We start from the raw sequence: 20,628 nt of genomic DNA, 5'->3' as shown, positions 1-20,628 counted from the left end.
ATATCTTGACAGAAGTTTTAGGGCAACATGAGGAAGAATTTGGTGCCAGAAGTCCCATTTTCAATGGCTTGCTCTCAAGCTTATCTTTTTTTTTTTTTTTTTTTCAGCTACAGAACAAACATAGGTCGTTTTACCTCTTAGCAGTGCATTCCTTTCTTGATTCATATAGAGATTCATTATGCTCTTCAAGTTTCTGGTATTCAGTCCCAAATGCATTTTCTAAGCAACAGGAGGAATCAGGAAAAAAAACAGTATAAATATTTTCTTAGTTATCCAAACTTTTAAAAGTAGATACTGACAAAATGTTGGCAATAATCCTCCACTTATTCTTACCCTCCCATTTTCCATATTATGCTCCCAAACTAGAGAATGTCAGACAGCACAGGAGGAACACTTCATGCGCTACACACCATTCACTAGCCAAATACAACCCATCAGATTTCATCTTCCTTTAATACCTATTCCTCTCACAACCACACAGTGCAGTAATCCCATTATGGGATCTCAATACTTGCATAGCCAGAATAAAGTACATGGTAAAAGCCATCCTTTTTAGTAGTAACTAATTACTTTAAACTCAACTAAGTATTGAAAACAAAAAATCCTGCAACAAAATCAAATATGTGTATAGTTTGGTCTTGGTGAGCTCTGAAGAGGCAGGAATACAGCATTTCACTACAGGAGACTTACCTAGTAAAGGATGATACCAAGATGACTGAGTATTTCATCTGTCACTTACATATTAAAACATTAAGAGGGATTTTTGTCTCCTAATACTAAAAACTGAATCCAAATCACAGGTACAGCAACTTCCCTCGCGACATGAAGTCACTTTCACTTTATGATGGCAATGTTTACTGTACTATACTACAGTTTTCCTGATGTTCTCATAAAATATCAATTAAATACAGATTTAAGATTGCTTTGGAGAGGTGTCATAGTAAGAAGTTATTTAGAGACAAGATACCAGAAACTGCTAAAACTCAGTATAATATAAAGAAATTACACCTGGCTGCAAATTTCAGATAAAGAAAAAACACAAGCAGCACACTACAGCCAGACAATGAAAATAGAAAAGACACCAGCACTTTCATTCTGTCATAAACTAGGCTAAGGTTTCCACACTTACCTCTGTCAAGCAAAGCACTTTTTTGCTTATGCAACAAGGCTGCTTCTTGACCAAGGGCCTTCTTCTGTCGCTCCAGTTCATTACGCAGCACCAGGATCTTCAACTGTAAACATTCACTCTCCTTTTTCTATGGGAAGAAATTCAGATTAAAAAAAAAAAAAAAAGAAAAAAAAGTTTCTCTGCACAGAAGCAGTTCCATAAAAAGGTGGTAGGGGAGAATGAAAAAACAGGACAAGATTAGCATCTGCCTAAGAATGGAGTTCATAGATTACCACAGGAATCAGATTCCCAAAGACTAATGATTTTGCTGCTTTGGAAGGAAAGCAATGCAGCTGTGTCACAGTGCTTGATCCTCCTGTGGGATGCATCTCTCTTGAGCCCAGACCAAAAACTAAGAACGGTGCTTCCCCAGGACATAAAAACTGACAGCACAGCACTAGCAGCAGGATGAGCATTCGTTCCCTGGCAAAGGGCTCACCAGCAAGAGGGAAGGTGAGCAGTAAGAAGTCCATATAAAGTGAAGGCAGGAGCTGGAAAAAGGCTGGAGATACTCAAGCTGCACTATTACATTCAATTCCCAGCTTCAGGACGAGGATACAAAGAAAAAGCTGAGAGAGTGTTCAGCCTGGAGAACAGAAAAGACTCCAGGGAGACCTTAGAGCCCCAGTTGTCCAAGAAAGCCGGAGAGGGAGTTTGGACAAGGGCCTGAAATTACAGGACAAGGGGAAATCGCTTCCCACTGCCAGAGAGTAGTGCTGGATGGGATGTTGGGAATGAAATTCTTGGCTGTGAGAGTGAGGAGGCCCTGGCACAGGTTGCCCACAAAAACTGTGGCTGCCCCATGCCTGGAAGTGTTCAAGGCCAGGTTGGACAGGGCTTGAAACAGCCTAGTCTAATGGAAAGTATACCTGTCTATGGCAGGGGCTTGGAACTGGATGAGCTTTAGGGTCCCTTCCAAGCAAAACCATACTAGTATTGTATGATACAGTTTTGCTCTCAGATATTTAAAAATTAAAAGCCTTTGCAAAGAGGAATGAGCATATCCGTAACTGAAAATGTAATGGTTTACATTTCGTGTAGTGATAAAAGTCAAGCTACCAGAAGGCAAAGAAGCTCTGGATTGGAATGACTCACAAGAGATTTTATATTGCCTCGTATGGAAGGTGACTTGACCTCTTCATCTACAATGTAATCCCTGTAATTACAGAGGGTAAACAAGCTCCCCTTTTTCCCATTTTGTCAAAACCTTGAACTAGTTTGACTTTTGGAAATTAGCTGAGTACTCTCAACTCAGACTCTGCTTTACAGCAATAAACTAACTTCACACTGAAAATGTGTCCTTTACAAGGCACCAGACACATACCACTGAGTACCAACATAATGAAGTTACCACAAACCACTCCTGTTCTATCAACTCATCTTTGAACCAAGATCAGCTTTCCTGGGCAGAAAGCAGAAACTAACGTTGTCATGGTTTGGCGCTGGCCCAATGCCAGTGCCCCCATGAAAACCTATTCTCCCTGGTGTCTGCTGTGAGATGCGATCAGAGACAGAGCAAAGCAGGCCTCCACTTGTAAACAAGAAAAAAACTTTATTATCTTACAACTATAGTAAAATAAACACACAGAGCAAAATGGAAACCTTTCAAACATTTCTCCTCCCCCCACTCAATTTCCCACATCATAAAACAAAACCTTAGATTTTTACCAGTCCATCACCCTTCAATAATCAACTCAGTCCATCTCCACCCTTACAACAATCACCTCTCATTTCATCAAGGAGAGAAGAGTCTCCCTTGCACCACGGGCTTCGCCTGGAAACACAGCCGAATCCAGTTGTGTTTCCCCGTCACTCAGCACCACCTTCGTGACTTCTTCCTTCCATGTTCAGTGCTCTCACCACTGCACATGGACCAGAGCTGCTTTTAGGGTTTCCCTTTTCAAGGATGCTTCGCCCAGTTCCAGGAGAAAACGACAGTCTCTCACTTTTTTGGGACACTAGTCCCCCCCAATATTTCACCCCCTGGGGCCGAGGGGTCTCGAGAGCACCATCACCTCATCACCTGTCATCTCCGCTCACATCACTCCTTTGGCACCAAGCCACTGCCTCCCCCTAAAATGCAGTCTCTGTATTACAGGAAAGGTTCTGTCCATGGCCATACAAGAAAAGTCCAGCCAAAAGCCACTCCATCATCTCCTCCACCTAGGATTTTCCTCAACTTCTCTCAGTCGTTTTTCAACCTTCACCTTTCATCACACTTGCGTATTTCCTCTTACTTTATTTCTATCTCTCTCCTCCTTCAACTCCCGGAGGATCAGCATTTGCAAGGTTTCCAGCATCCCACAGAAGGGTTAAAATCACAGTCTCTACTCGTCCCGAACTCCCACGCTGGCTCCGCTGGGCACTCTTCCCACTGCTCCCCCTTCCCTTCTCGGCCAGGCCAGTGCTATCAAATTTCAAGGTAGCACTGGCAGCTCTCTCTCTCTCTCTCTCCCTCATGGGAAAGGGGGGCTGCCCGATGCCTCTCCGAGTTCTTCCACCCTTCCATAATCTGTGGGGGACTCACTCTCGTCCTGCCGGGGCCAGGGGCCTTCACCTCCTGTCTCTGCCCAAGGCTCCGGCCTACCTCCCTCCGGCCTCGTGGCTTCTCCTCCCCCGCCCAGCCCGCAGCTGGGCAGGGGAGGTCTGACCTCTCCATCCACCGGAACCAAGAGAGAGCGTTCTCCTGGGAGTTCCTGGCTTTTAACCCCTGTGTTCTCAGAGGCGTATCCATATCCTCAATGGTCAAACCAGGTGCCAATATTCACATCTGAGCACCTATTGGTTTGACCACCACCACCTCCCAAAAACTCACTTCCTCTCAAACCACGACAAACGTCAACACACTTCTCTGTGGAGGGGAGGGGAGCAGGCAAAACCAAATTACAAAAGCCATTGTAAGACCTAATGCCATTTCTGTTTAAAATGAGTATGTCACTTGAATGACAGCAGTTGCATGAATTCTGTTCATCCAAAGGGAGTCAGAGTGCAAAAAGATACAGCCAATAGACTCACCTCCCTCTTAATCCACCACAGGTTCCTGTCAAGTTTCATATAAATCATTAGAAGTTTGTTTTTCCTGAAAGACCTCTTTCGTGCACTGTGCAGTCTTAACGCTTTGATAGCATGATTGTACAAAATAAAGGTAAAAACAGGATAACCGATTTATCAATACATCTGAGTAACTCACGCAATTCAAACTGATGATATTACACAGCTCTCAGATGAGTTCCCATTTAAAATGACAGGTGTAAAGAAAGATTCCAAGTGTTAAAAAAAAAAATTTACAGTCAAGACATCAGTCAGATGCTTCAGCAAGCCCATAAAATAAGTTTTTAATAAATCAAACATACCAGTTCATTCCTTGTAGAGGTACATCTCAGCTTTTCTTCAATCTCCCTTCCTATTTTCTGAACAGTTACCTGAGTCTGTTTAATTGCACACTGAGCTCTGTGGAGCCTGCAAGGAAAAAGTTACAGCTGTGGTAAAGGTTCCCTACAGGTGCAAACACCTCAAAAACAGCAAGAGGAGTGCAAAATCAGACTGTCAGTTTCCATTTCAAAATACCAAATGAGGAAGCATAAGGAAGGCAGGGTTAGATGGGACATTGGGCAGAAATTGCTCCCTGTGAGGGTGGTGAGGCCCTGGCACAGGTTGCCCAGAGAAGCTGTGGCTGCCCCATCCTTGGAAGTGTTCAAGGCCAGGCTGGACAGTGCTTGGAGCAACCTGGTCTGGTGCAAGGTGCCCCTGCCCATGTCAGGGGGTTGGAACTGGATGACCTTTAAGGTCCCACAACCCAAACCATTCTGTGATAATTTGCATAGCTTATGAAGAAAACTGCTAAGTCTTTTAAATTCAATCAAGTATCAAAATCTCCTCTTCAATTTTTCAATTCAATAGATACTGACCAGGCTGCAGATGAGAGAGCAGGTAATTACAGATACCTCATTAAAGTTAAATCACCATTAATGGGAAAATAGATACACACAAGCATTGTCAACACAGGCCAGCTTTAGAAAAAGTGGAAGTTTCCTTTAGCTAACACATAGCTACCCAGCCAAGAACATGAAACATTCTTCAGTATCTCCCACTATGCTATAGGTCCTTCTGTAGCAAAAACATAGGTTTCTTAATTGAATCACGTTTGAAAAAATTAAAAGATTATGATGATGTGTTAGTGATTGTTAGCCCTGGCTTCAGGGTGAAGAGAGAAAACCAATTATTTGCCATATTTATTGGGAAAAAAACAGGCAGAGGAAAAAGATGGCAAACACAGGTCTACGAGAGACATTAACATCTTTCTTAAAAATAATACAGAGTAGAAATTATTGTATTTATTAGAAAAAAAGGAATTGGTACATGGAAACAAACAGTGCTAGTAACATTAATAAACAAGGTCTTGTGATTTAGAACTTTTACATGTTACAGTTCTAAATGAATACACTTAAGTCACCAGATGCCTTTAGTTCCTTCACACTGTTGCTTCTCCTAAACATCAGCAATAGCATAATTTAAAGCAAAAGTCTAAGTAATTTCTGTGGTTTCTCTTGAGTTTCTCAAACTGGTCATGGCACCAGCAGCTGCAGAACTGGTCAGGGGCCATCCCATATGAGGAAACACTGCTCTGCTGGCTGCTGAGGGGGTGGGAGGGGGCTAAGACTGCTGAGACCAACAGTCCTGCATCACCCAAGGGCTTGGTCTAAACACACCTAATGAAGAGCTGAGACCTCCTGGAAACCCCGATCCTACTGGGAACTACTTCTTACACCTCCCACCTTTGTGAAGGCATCCCGAGGCTGCTGGCTATGGAACACGTGGTTACACAGATCAAAGCCAAGGTTTGCTGACCACCCTGAACACCACTCAGAGCTCTGCTGTCATGTCATCCACTTCCACACTTTCCAACTTGTCTCTTTCCAAAAGTCTGCAATGTTTTCCTTCTACATAGAAGAAAGCCTTAGCTAAGATAAAACTTTTTGGTAAAGAGTAATAACTGAGTGACATTTCACCTTCCTCTTTATGTAGTTTAACACTGGAAGAACATTCTTGATTTAGTCCATTAGGTGATCACGAGACAGTCTTACAAGTTTTCACAACACTCCATTTAGGCAGCAAAACCTCCTGGAATGTGTTCTACTCATTGAAAGAGTACTTACATAATGGAGAAATTATTAGAAAGGTCATTTGCCATGTGAGTTCCTCACAGTGATTTGATCAACACTCATAAACAAACTACAAGTTGTGCAGTAACTCAGTTCTCCTAGGATGCTCAAAGGATAAGGAACAAACATCTAAAGAGACTGACTTCTCAAAACAATACATGCAGTCAAATACTTGTTCAATTGGGTGAATCAGTATCTAAATATAAATTTCTGACATATAAAAACTGCTATACAAAATAATTCAGCAATAAAATCTAGTTTTAATAAGAAATGTATTTCTTTTTAAGCCAAGCATCATCCACTCATTCCTTGCACAGTTAAACTTGGCTGCCTTGATAGGGCTGCCAAATAGGGCCATTTACACTGCAAGACAGAAAAATCACTGATATTGGTTGACTCAATCCCAGTACATCCACTGTTTTTCTAAGAATGTTAAAATGGTAACATGACCATGTCCAAAGTTAAATCTTACAAGATTAAAATTTGAAGGGCTTCGTGTCAGAAAAGCAGCAACCACCAACAGAATCTTTTTTTCTCAGACAAAAAAAAGCCTCCACATGGAAATCTTTGGCCATCCAGAAGGGGAATATAAACTAAGCTATTAAGAATGGCAAGATGGAAATTTTGTGTATCACTTCGGCACAAGCAGACTTTGGTGGAAGCAATTATGATTGCACAATGGAGATCAGCAAGCTGAGGCCTTAAATCTGAATTAAAATGTATACAAAATAAACAGAGAGAAACTTCAACCCTGACTGACCACATCTTGTTTCCATTTCTAGGCTGAATGCAGTTCCAATGCTACAGCTTAGTCAGCACAAGCTGTGCTTTGAGCACAATCCTTGGTTTAATAACTGTCAACAGTAAGCCAACTGATTACATCACGTACATGCCATCAGCCAACGTGAGATTCTTCCTATGTTGCCCAAGACTTCATTTTTTAAAGTACTTTATTAAAAATAGCACTTCCATAGCACTTTAGAAGCTAATTGAGCACTTGAAGAGGCCACTGGCCTGCTACCAAATTTCCTCCAGCAATTGGGAAAGCCAAGCCAGTTATAGCGGAAACTCCAGCCTTTTTACAGGGATAGTTTAGCCAACAGTGTTGTCACTTGGTGTCTGCAGCAGCTCACAGCCATTGTCAGCCAGAAGTAGAGCAACTGGAACATGATGACTGACAGATTTACTGCTGTTCCTTGGGGCCCTGAGAGCTGCTTTGCAATTGTCCAACATCAGGCCAGTTCCATGCTGCTGCCTGGGAAAGAACCGGAAAGCAAAGCAGATATTTAAATTCTTGAGCATCCTGACTGATTGAAAGTGGAGATCCACAAGGCTGCTGTTCTGCCTCCAGTCCTATAGCACCAGCTTTCTGAGATGGGGAAGATCAAAAAGACATGAAGCACTCTCCCTTCCTTTGACAGTTCAGAAAACAGTTGTATACATTAAAAGTGTAATCCATGTATTGTAAGCTAAGACTAACACAAGCTGCATCCCTACTTGGTCTACAAAGGACGAGCACATAAAATTTCAATGTCTCTCCTCTATACTTTCTAGATCCCAAGTTCCTGAAATACAGGCTATTTGGTTTATTTTCTCAAGGCTTTTCAAGTCTTATATCTAATTGCTTTTCCCAATAACTAATGCCCCCTTCCCTCCCCCCTCCAAAAAAAAAGCCCAAAGCCCACTTTCTACCTTGACTGTAAGATTTGAAACCACCACAATCCAATGTTCCACCAATCAATCCAATGTGGGTACTGGGTTGGATGGGGACAGGAGGAAAAAATGGTTAGGAAGTTCTGGACTTCATCATTACAGGATTTCTTTGACATAATGTTCTTGTCTTGTTTGCAAGAATAATCAGTTTTCCTTAATTCCCAGGACTGAACAGTGCAGTGGTCCAACATAACTTGACTTTACAACTCCAGAATGTGCTGTAACAACATGTTATCTTTCTTTAAGCCTGCAGTAAGTTTGAACGTTCAGCTGGAGCACTCTCCTTTTTAATATGCAGCAGTATCCTAGTCTCTCTTGGTCATGCATTAGTCCAGTGATTTACTAGTTTGTATCGCAAGTTCATGTCTGGCTGCAATCTCTAAAAAACTGAAAGCTGGAGACTAGTGAGAGTTGTGCCTATTAAGTGTCTTGGATTGAAAGACAGGGATCTGTCAAGGAAGGCGGGACTTCCCTTGAAATGGAAAAATTACCTCCTTCCCTCCAAAGTATTATAAACTAGAAATTAAGGGGCTTTCAGGCAGAGATATGGGAAATGGAATAACAGGGCTTTACTAGTACTTATATGTACAACAAGACAAACAAACAACAACAATGGCAGCAACAAACAGAACCAGAAGCTGGTAAGATCATCCTTCTCTCGGCTGCAAGCATTTTCCCCTTCGGGGCAGTTCCGGTCACAGCCAGCAGGGGCGCTGCTGGCTCCCAGCCGGGCGGGGCAGGTGCGATGGCTCCCCCGCAGCTGCAGGGGGCGCTGTGGCGCGAACTCAGCTGCATCCACCTCCCATGGTAATGGCAGGTAGGCTGGATGGCAACAATAGGCCGCAGCAGGAACCTCAGAGCAGCAGCTCGGGTGGCAGAGGCAGGCGCACACACACACCCCCACTTCACCCCGGGGTGGCACAGCCTGAGCAGGAGCTGCAGGTGTCAGGTGGACTCAGGATGCTGAGTCAGAGTGTAGCAAAAAAACCTGAGGAAGCAGCAGAAAGAAGTAGGGCCGGGCTGCAGCACGCAGCCAGGGTGACGCCCTCCAGAAGTGAGAAGGGGGTCAGGCTCCCGGGTTTTCCCCTGAGGCACCCGAATAGATGATGAGGGTCCTTTCCAGTCAGATCAGGTGTTAATAAGGTCCCAGTTAAACCGCTGCTCTAAGGAGCAAAGGCTCACCCACAGTAGAAAACGCAGTGAGAGGACAAAGGCCTTGCAGTAGCAGCAAATCCTCCGGGCAGCAACTACAGAGCGGCTGTCCCTCCTCCAATGCCCAGAGCACAAGAGCAGCCCAGCCCAGCCCCACACCCGCCCACGGAAATCTGGGAAATCTGACGGTATCTCTGCCCTTCCCAAGAGAATGCCCCTCGGCTATGACAGTGCAGCCAGCTGCACTCCTCCCCCTCACTACATCTTTTGTCTCTTTTAAATACTGGTCATTATTGTCTCTTAGCAACCGATGGGACAAAATACCGCCAGAGAAAGAAACAAAAGGAAAAAATCTTAACCCCCAACATTAAACTAACATATGCCTGTATTTACATTAATGAAAGAGTCTCGGCTTTATCAGACAACTGATACTTGATTTTGCAGTTCTATCATCCACTCGCAATATTTATTTTCTATCAGACACATCTGGATTTTTCATGTACAGAACTTTAAGCCATAAATACCTCAATCGATTATAGCAGTCACATACTACGGCTCCTTCTCACGAGAGGAATAAATGCCTCTGGTCATATTTACCAGAACAACTTTAGTTTACAACAAGACTAAATTTAAACTGAGAATTACTACATGGGATTTAGAAACTACAATGGAACACTTGTGGCAATAAGTGACCCATGTAGGGTCCTGGAAGTAAAGTACCGAAATCTACTATCAAAGAAAAAAAAATTAAAGACTTTCCTATTAAATTCAGAAACTAGAATGCACACTATATCAGTCCACAAATTTAGATTCTGGAGAGTGCCAGCCAGCTGTAAGGTTTTTTTCATAACCTCTTAAACCATCATTTGCTACATCTGCTTTCCCACAAGAAAAAATTCCTAATTTATAATCGTATATTCCCTTTCCAATTTCTTAAGATACCTATATCCACAATTTATCAATAGCAGATGTAGGGCAAGAAAAGACAGTTGGGATTAAGAAAACAATAAAATACAAGTCTGACTTATTAATTTGTGACATCAAACCACTACAAGAGCCAATGCCATAAGAAACTCATGTGATAGATGAGTAATGCGATGGTTGACCCTCACGATTAAAAGGCAAATAACATGTATATATGTTAAGAGAAGTTTTATAGATTTATAGTTATGTTTTACCTCCCTTTGTGTTATTACCGGGGGTGGCCTGGGTTCTGGACATTTGGGAGGGTCGGTTTGTTACTATGGCAGCACCTGACCTCCAATCCAGATTTAAGGAGCAAACTTCACCACTGTACAGTAAAGAAGGAGTCAATGGACAGAACTTTGGGAGGGGCTAAAGGGTTAAAAGGCAAAACCTCCATTGTTCAGATGAGCACATGGTGGGAAAGATCCTCTGCTCCCGGTGCCATAATATTTTCTCTATTCAGTCTTCTGTTTTATTTTTGATAAGATTTAATAAACCTTTTAAAGTTTTTGAACGTATCATTTCTCACACTCACAAAAGACAGTGCTGATGCAGCACAGATAACTTTCCATCATTCTTTCAAACAGTTCCGAGTCCTACAAATGTAAATCACTTACATGTAAGCCTTATATTTACATTGGAGAGTCTACATTTAAGCCTTACACATTTAAGACTCAAATTAAGCTTTAAAATAATCAAGTCCATGTGGATTTGTGGACAGAAACAGTGAATGCTTTGAGCTATTTGGAAACAGAGAAGAAAAGGAAAAAACACATCTATCAAATGGGCAGGTTCCAGCCTCCAGTTTGAGGAATACTTAATGAAGCTAACATTAGGATAAAGATCACCTTCAATACTCACAGGGCATGAATGGAAGAGGAGAGTCTTAAAGTGAAACTCAGTTTTCTTGAGAAATGAAGCAACAAAATGTGAGATGTCTCTAGTTCTCTTATTCCAATTCACAGATTTAACTCCAGTTAAATGGATGGATTTATGGGTTAGTTTTTTTTAATTCAAAAAACAAATGTGACAAATTACAAAGGAAGTTTCTTTTTGTTCTTTCTCAGTTTGTGATTACAGAAACCTTGCTGCCAGGGCACACAGAATCATATTCAAGACACTGTATTTAGCAAAAAAGGTAAATTAGATACAAATCAAATTTCTAAAGTGCATAAACACATCAAGATGACTCCTGCCAGGTGGACAGTAACACCAGAAGAATTCAACAGGCATTTCATAACAAATCTTCCTAGAAGTTTCAATTCTCACTCTGAGACAGTGAGCAAGCCTAAGACTGGGATTCACTGAACAACTGAAAGGGAAGATGCACAAATTCAGACTGAATGTGTTCCAGGCTCCACCCTAAAAGAGACCAGGTGCTCTCCACTCGATTGTGTTCTTCCACTCAAGGCCACACAACTGATAAAGTGGTTGTGACAGCAGAGAACAGGTTCATGGAATGGAGGAAGGAGGTGGAACACTAGCCCATATTCAGGTGATTCATGTTTCAAAGCTCCATACTGCTGCACTTTCCTCCTGGAAACCACCCCCAAATTCAAATCTGAGTCTTCTTCCAAGGGAAGCAGAATTCTGCAGCTGTAGTAGTGAAAAGTCCCACCTAACAGGGATGATCATAATGCTCTCAGTAGTGTTCTGCAGCTTCTTGGACATTCATGCACTTCCTGTCCTGCCCTGGTATAATAAGCAAATTTATTAGCATTTTCCCCACGACAAGACCTTAAATCTTTTTTATTTGTTCTCAGTCAAAATTTTGCCTTGATTTTCCCTGGTGTGCTTGGATAGTTCTGAGAATTTTAGAGATATGATTGCATTCACCAAAATCTTTGCCCAGGTTGAGAGAGAAAGCAACTCACAGCACCATTCTCAAGGCCATATCCAGGACAAAGGTGTAAAAAAATAAACAGTCCTCATGTTCACAAAATCCTCCTTCTTAAAAACTTTCAGGTATCCATCAGTAAATTACCTAGATTCTCCTTTGGTGACATTTCGCTATTTAGATTAAAAATAAGGAAGACATTTTCTGCAATGAGGATGGTGAAAGACTGGCACAGGTTGTTCAAGGTGGTAGTAGGTGCCCCATCCCTGGAAGTGTTTGAGGTCAGGTTGGATGGGACTTGGAGCAACCTGGTCTGCCATGGCAGGCAGGAGGAACTGGATGATCTTTAAAGGCCCTGCTTAACCCAAAGTATTTTACAGTTCTACAACATGCTGGTTTTCATCCATTTCATAGAGCCAGAAAAAGGAGGACTGGGTTCTGACTTCTCAGTATTGCTTCATTAATACCATCTTTTACACATTGTCACAAATAAAGAGGCAGAATAAAGCTACTTTTTAAGCCCTGCACAGCTTTGTGTAACTCCTCTCAAAAGTGCTTTGAAACAAAATTTGACCAAGAACTAGCAATATATCAAAGCTAAAAACGTGCCACTGCAGGGGTAGCTTATTGTATATGGCTTATTAGGAAAATTGAAGATCAGAGCAGCAGCAGACTACTAACCCAGCAGCAGACGACTAACAAACATGTACTGCTCTCATGCTTCATGCACTGTTTCAACTTGCTATGACCCATGCTACTCTCTGCTACAGATTTTGGCAAAAGGCAGGCTTGTACATTTAATGTTCTAATCACTGAATAGCCTCAGTTCCCATACAGCTCAGCACCATAGAGGTAAAATGCCTGGGAAGAGACTTATCCAAAAGTCTGATGCCACCAATAAAAATCCCTAAGGAACCTCTCAAAAAAGAAAAAAAAATCAGATCCAAAAGTTTTCATCTCCATCACTACTGCTCAGGAAGCCACCACAGCACAATTGCAACCCACAAAGTTTTCAGGCCAGGAAGGATGACACTTGTTAAACTGTTCATCCATTTCAGTACTGCTTAATTAAGCATACAGAGGTACCCTAGAGGTCTGATTCCAGCTCCTATTTATTCATCTTGGCCTTAGGCCACCTGGATTTGCCTGTCCAAAGCCAAGGGGGGATGTCTGCCTGGTCTTGGCTGCCTACTGGGTACAAAGTGCTAAGTCTTACAGGCGCAAATCATTCCTGTTTCGAAACGTCAAACCTGGCCATCACAAAATTCCCCCAATGCTTATCACTAGCAAAGGGATGTTTTAGCAGAGGAGCTTGGTGTTAAGAGCAGGTAAGAGGAATCCTACAACCTTTTTCACACTTAAGATGGTGTATTTCTGCATCAGCTAGGAGAAGATGATGGCAGCAGCAGTAACAACATTGAAGTCCAAAAGTCTGCAATGTGATTGCCAAGATACTCTCAGAAAAAGCTAGAGCAAGGCACTGCAAAAGTATCAGATTATTTATTAGTGATCACCTTTCCTGACCCATTCACACGCTACAAAAAGAGTGACTGTTCCACCATGTGAACATCCATAACTGCAACGTTTAGAGAGGTTTTGGTCACAGCTGAGTTGGGACCCTTCTCTGAGTAAAGGACAGCAAAGAGAAAACCTAGAAACAGGAGACTTGATTATCAGTGCACCTTCTAAAATTTAACTAGATCTTTTCTGCCTGTCATTATCTCTACTCATCATGCCACAAAGAATAGGGTAGCAAAAAGCAACTCTTTTCCATGTAGTCCCATCTACTTCCTAGCTCCATTGGGTTCACTTCTTTCATGGAGATGAAGATAGAAATAGAGAAACTTCAGGGAAGTTCAAAAGGCAGTACAGCTTTGCATGGCTCACATCTGGATCTATCAGATGCTGGGCAACTCTCTGAAGTCAGACACCTGGTGATGACAACATGTCTTCTTCCTGCTTTCCCCCTTTTCACCCCACTAAACAACTGGAAGCCTAAAGTTTGGAACTGCTACTTAAATCAACCACACAATAGCAAAGTCTGGCTGAGCTCCTGTCAGACAGGACACTGACACTGTTGAAGATGGTCCAGTTTACAGAAGACAAGTCAATGTACCTGAGATACACCTCAGCACTGAGCAGCGTAAGCCCATGAAGCCCTTGTGCTGCTCTACTATTCTCTACTCAGAGCTTACAAAAAACCGTTTCACTTTCAGCATTATTTCCACGTGTTAAAAACAGCTGCACAAAGCTATTACATATAGATTTGGCATATGCAATCCCAGTGACTGTAGTCTCAGAGAAACTACGCTGAGGAGCTCCTAATAAGTTTTTCAGCTCCACAGCAGCCTACATTGACCATATATTTTGTCTTAAATTCTAGTTTCAAAGATCAAGTTCTGTTTGTTCAATAAAACTGTTAATAAAGATGGAAGATTTTAAACAAAAGCAAAATAGCTATTTAAAACCATCTTCCCTAAAATCCCTAAAATAAGGAGAGCTAAACAAAAGCTAATTTTATATCATGTCAACATGTTTTAGCTATAGTCACTAGAAGGTGATTTTATTAATAATCTCCGTTTCAGATCACAGACAAACACTACCAACATTTGTATTCTTAAATAATATCTCTTCAGTGATGAGACATGCACTCTTCTTTAAATGAACAGTTTTATTACAGATGAGAAACCCTGAAGCAAACTCTGTCACTTGAAGCATACCCCTGCCTCATGAGAGATTAATACCCAGAAGTATTATTCAAATCAAATTCTGCCAGATTAGACACTAATAATATTAAGCAGCTGCCTGCAGCTAGTCTTTTTACCCAGCCCACCACTCAAATGATGCCAATGTCAGATTCTGTTGTTGTGTTGTAAAAGAACACTTTTTTAAAGCCAAAACTCAAGCAAAATGTCTTCAATCTGCACTAACTGGCTGACTAAACACCAGAAACACACCATGCCATCTGCTGAAGAACAGTTAAGCCATAGAGACGGCAGTTCTTTTATTACTCTGAATGGAGTAATAAAAACTACTGGAAGCAAAACTTCAAAGGAGCAGATTTTCACTAGTTCTTAGAGTGCTTTTTGTCTCCAGGAGGAATATGGGAGGATTTCAGGCATTCACATACTTAGGAGGCACAAGCCAATTGCTCTGTATCACAACAACACAAAAAGCAGTTGCAGAATACACTATGTTAATTTTTATATTTAGAGATGGAAGTAAAAATTTATTACATAGCATTTTAAGCCCTTTCTTTAGTGATCTCTCATCTTCCCAACACCACTTAATACTAAATGTCTATTTTTCAAAGCTTTAGGAAAAGAAAGGCTAGGAAACCAAGAGAATACTAAATATAAACCTATTCCCATTAGTGCTGCAAACGTGCTCAGAACTTGATTATTGAGACGTGTCCAGAACATGACCTCAGATGAATTTGGCCCATCCTGAGTGCTGTGTGAAAGGTGTTCCTGTATAGCCTATTACTACCAGCAACATAATAATTAGAAAGTCTTTAAATTATTTCTTTTCAGGAAATACGACAAGGAACAAAAACCTCAGAATTTGAGCTTTCTAGTTGATGTGGTAGATTTTTGTTAGTTAGCCCTTTTTAAGCAAATGGCTGGAAGAACATTTGTCACTTCCATATGGCACAAACAACTTACAGGCAGCACCATGTCTGCCTGAGGATCTTGTCCCTGGTCCCAGAACAGGAAGGGTCATGAGCTGCAGAGGTGCTGAAACGTTCTTTGTGTAAAGAGGAGTTGGCTGAACATTTAACTTTTCCCTCCTGTTTAACTGACTTATAAATCCACGTAACTCAGCATCTGAACACAAGCATTATTTTTGTCGGAACTCAGACATTCTCGGATGTTCCAGACCCAGGTCAAAAGCATCTGAGACCCTGGCATGCAGCCAGAGACCCCTGTGGCTTTGAACCTGACCCATGGAACAGTTTACCAACTTTGCAGGAAGAACAAGAAGTCACAAAAGTTTAGATATTGTAGTAGAAGTAGTCACGAAGTAAAGGGTAGGATTTCTGAATGCTGTACAGGGGGGTTTTAAGCCTTGTACGCAGGGGTCCAAGTTTTGTACATGGGGGTCAGGAGTTCTAAGATGGAGGGATTTGGGTGTGCCCTGTCCTCTTTCTTTCTCCTTCCTAGCCTCCATGTCTTTGGTGGTGTTGGCACTCACAGATTGGTTTAGAGTAGAAAGTCACTATTTAATATAGATAGTAGGTATTGGGGAAAAAGTATAAACATGTAGTACGTAATATATGATATAAAAGATGGCACCAGCCCCCTGGGAGGGCAGTGTGCCTTTGTCTGAGCTGCTGAACGGGCCACAGCAGTTCAGGAGAAGAATCTTGTAGATAATCAACAATAAACAACCTTGAGACCAGACAACAGAAGACTACTGAGTCTTTCTTCGAAGGCACGGGTTGGAGGAGGGACTTTTCCATCTTTTGGGGTCACCCCAATCCGGGGGTGAAACCCCACAATTTTAATCCAATGCACAAAAAAATTTCTATTGTTCACACATTCTGTCATTCTCAATTAATTTCATTAATCAAGATAATTTGAGCCAAGCATACACTTTTCATTAAGGTCAATTCACAAGCTTCATAAATTTTAGCAATTCACTTCTGAGGAAAAAAACTACATCACTTCTTCCCCCAAAAGCAGTTTTGAAATACTGATCAACCACAGAAGTTCTCACTGTGCAGCCAAGAGTTAGGGGATGAGCTAGAACCAGTTCTCCCCATTTTGGCTATCAGTGGCTTTGCCACATCTGGCAGCACAGTACCACAACTGGGACTCAGATCCCACTGTCACCAGGATTTGCTTCCTTTTGTAAAAGTTTAAATAAAGCCAGTACAAGCTGTTCTTCATATCCCCATTTATTGTGAAAACATTAGGAAACCACATGTGCAGCCTGTGAATTTTTATTACAAACAAATATCTTATCATGAGAAACTCTTCAAAACATGGGATTTATGTGACCAGATGCAAATCTTTATGGTGCGGACACCTCAGTATTCTCTTTACAGCCAATGGACAGAAGAAGGAAGACAGCAGCTCATTTCCTTCTGTCTTAGGTTGTAAATGCAAGATGGGCCTGGGGGTGTGTATTCTATTGCCATCTGTTAGACCGGGGGCAGTTCTTCTGTTAACTGGGCCACCTGTTAAAACCAGGTGGGGCAGTGTTCTTTATTTCTTCCACAACCAATCCTCCCTCTGGGAGATATCTGCTGTTAATGGGCCACTGAGTGTCACTGCATGACTGATAAAAATTACAGCATCCCATTGTGAGATGCTCTGCCCAGGGGGAGGAGCCAAGCATTCCTAACTGGATATACTCTGAGACTTGGAACAAGCAGCCTTTTTCCACTGGTTTCCCACAGGAGAAGCTTTCTTTTCCACTGGATTCCCAGAGGAAGACCAGGCCCATCTACACCACCACTGGACCTTCAGAGGAAGGCTACACCATTCTACAGCATCACTGCTTCAACAGAACCACATCTGCCACTGCAGGAGGACTGCAGCCACCATTCAATTGGACTGCTACCAACACCCTGACCCACAGGGTGTCAAGGTTGTATTCTGACTCTGTCAGTGCTGTTTTGCATTACTGCATTTTTATTTTTATATTTTTCTTTTAATTTTTAAATTTTTTTCTAATAAATAACTGTTATTCTACTCCCATATCTTTGCCCGAGAATCCCTTAATTTCAAATATAATAATTTGGAGGGAGGAAGTTTGCATTTTCTGTTTCAAGGGAGGCTCCTGCCTTCCTTAGCAGACACCTGTCTTTTCAAATCAAGACACCTCCCAAAGTACATCCTGTTTAATGAATCATAACTCAAATTATGCTCATCTCTCTCTTCTATTCAAGGAGGAACATGCTCATACAAACTATCTTTGGGAAGAGTTCATGGGCTGGCTACTTAAGCATGATCTCCTGGAGGAGGTGGCAAAGCAAACTACTTGGTAGGAGAAAAAGGACACCTAACAAAAAGTGACTAGAGATTATTTTAAAACAAACACCATCACCAGGCTTTTCAGCTTGATATCAAAGCTAAGCAGCAGTATAGAAAACCCACCCATAAAAAAGGAGAGTTAACGTGAGAGGGAATAGAAAGGATTCTAAACTACACAGAGGACTCTGCCTTAGTTCCTGATAAACTTTCCTAACTGCAATGAAATCAGACAAAGATGACACCTAGGCAGAGTCCCAAATTACAGCTTCTAACTTCTGCTAGAACTAAACAATGCAATGTAAACCCCCTTGATATGGTAAGCAGAACCCACTAAATACAACAGGCAGCAGGCCTGGTCTGATGCTTGGAAAACACTGTTCCTTTTGAGACAAAATAAAAAAGGAGAATTTCTCAGCTCAGACACAAAACTTAACAGAAATTAAACCAAACAGCATGCCTAGGCACTGTAAGAGACTTGAGCCTGGACTCTCACATCCCCAAAACAGAGAGAAGCTCCAGTAGTCAGGGTTCAAAACAGCACTGGTCATTCAACACAGTGAACTTTATCACAGCTGACATCTTAATTTCTTGTCAGCTCGAGGAAAAACAGGAATGTTCAGAAGAAGGATTGCAAATCAATTACACAGAGCAAGACAGGGGTCCAGCTAGTCAAGTTCATGACCATAGTGAGTATTTTTTCTGAAGCATGCCTCATACTACATAGATGTGCACACAAAATGTGAAAAACCCACATGAATGAAGAGAACAGGGTACACTGCACATGTTTTCCTTTTTCTGTCTAACAAAGAGTTAATGTTAGGTAGTACAAGTTCACTTCTAGTGGACTGTGCCAGAATGTAATCAGAACTTCCTAATACTCCCCCTGGTTGTTTCCCACTAAAAGCACAGAAAAGAAACACTTGAAAAGCAGCCTTCAGTTTAAATATGCTTTACAGAATCAAGAAAGAGAACAGTGAAATTTTAAGAGAGCTTAAATAAAGACATCTGCATAGGCAACCTAAACTGACTTTTCCTCTCTCTTCAGACAGGCAATACTGACACCTACTGTCAACACTGTCAAATGGATTTAACTTGCACAACTGATTTAAAAACTCAAATGTTTACACAGACTTTTGAAAGCATATTAAACATTTCCTATTCAAAGGTTTCCTTCATAGCACATCTACTGTCTTTACTGCAGAAGTGAAGTTATTATTCTATCTTGTAAAATGCCATTTAAATAGAGATTCCTCAAAACCAACTTACTGATAGTGGTGGAACACAATTATACTTTTTCATAACTAATATTTTTGAACTATTATAATTAATCGGATCTGAAAGAGGACATCTTGTTTAACTTAATACTAGGACTTCATGTTTTTTATCACCACAGACATTTAATTAGCCACCCCAAAGCAAACAATACACTGTACCTTTCTTAGTCCACATCTGTGTTGGAGTAACTGGGTCTTGACTGTGTTCTCATGTATTTAAAAAAAAATTACTGCTGTTGGGAACAGAGTAGAGGCTTTCCACAGAAACTTTCCAACAAAGAAGCTCCATGATTTTGACATTCACAAGGCCTGTCCAGCTCCACAGTCAGTCCTAGTTCAGAGCACTCAAGCATCTACATGTCAGAAGCCCAGCAACCACCACTGAAGACACTTACACCACAGCCCAGCTTCTCACTACATGAGTATATTGGCACAAGCTGGATATCTCCTTTGCACATTCCATACCAGAATGTTGGGGTTTTTTAATATTTGGAAAGATTCCTCCCACACAGACACTACAGAAGTTACAAGAGCTACACAAAATATTATCAAAAATCTTACCTAAGCAAAGAGAAGACATCGTAAGAGTTCCGAACACAGTTCTGATCCACCTGGAGAAGACTGTTCTTCAGGGTACCTGAGTGATCCTTGAGGAAAAGAAGGAATATTACTTTAAAAATTAAAAAAAGACCATCTTGAATAACAGCATGCACTTTTAGTAGAATAAATGATCTTGCATTTAATGTATTTTAAATCTGTCTTTACACATGTTTTATCTATGGTAGGTAGAAACAATTTAAGGTGGCAGTAACACCACTTACCGATAAAGGTATAAAAGATCTATCAGTTTATCTATGTTCTAGACACATAGTGTGTTTCCTTGAACTTTATATTCCACAACTGTCTGGATTTTATGCACAGAAACACTGAAAAGTGCAACTGACAGCACTGCTATTCTTCAGCTTCAGACCTGAGAGCCCACTCAGTCATGTGCAAGAGAATTACATGAACATGAGATAAAGCTCCTCCTTTATCCGCGCTGTAACACATTAAAAGATCAAAGTAATCTTAGTTTTGAGTGAACAAGTTTCTGGAAGTTACAAAGTAAGAATGAGGTAAGGCTGTTCTTTTAAGAGACCAGAGAATCCATTCTGCTCAAAAGGTATCAAAACAGTAGGAGAAAAACAGCAATTTTCCTCATGCTGCAAATGTCAGATATTGAGCTTTTCCATATCAGACACAGTCACACAAATTCCTAGAAAAGTTGCAAACTTAGAAGTGCTGCTTTACATTATAAAGTAAATTTTAAGCAGGTCAAGCCACCAGCAGCATTGTCAGAAAGACTCCGGATTGCAGGGAAAAAGGCACTTACTTT

At 41.4% G+C, this 20,628-nt stretch overlaps 1 protein-coding gene across 3 annotated transcripts in view; it reads right to left on the bottom strand.

The window, feature by feature from the left end:
* Positions 1 to 20,628, bottom strand: part of UVRAG (UV radiation resistance associated) — a 99,037-nt gene that overhangs the window by 55,667 nt on the left and 22,742 nt on the right. For all 3 annotated transcript variants that reach the window (XM_038128817.1, XM_038128834.1, XM_038128827.1), the window contains 4 exons: positions 19,815 to 19,900; positions 4,522 to 4,627; positions 1,130 to 1,256; positions 135 to 219 (listed from right to left, as the gene is read on the bottom strand). In XM_038128817.1, the coding sequence (XP_037984745.1) occupies positions 135 to 219; positions 1,130 to 1,256; positions 4,522 to 4,627; positions 19,815 to 19,900 (404 nt within the window). The remainder of the gene's footprint in view (positions 1 to 134; positions 220 to 1,129; positions 1,257 to 4,521; positions 4,628 to 19,814; positions 19,901 to 20,628) is intronic.

This window comes from Motacilla alba, chromosome 1, assembly GCF_015832195.1.
Source record: "Motacilla alba alba isolate MOTALB_02 chromosome 1, Motacilla_alba_V1.0_pri, whole genome shotgun sequence".
Classification (NCBI taxonomy): Eukaryota; Metazoa; Chordata; class Aves; order Passeriformes; family Motacillidae; genus Motacilla; species Motacilla alba.
This window is presented reverse-complemented; position numbering and strand designations above follow the sequence as displayed.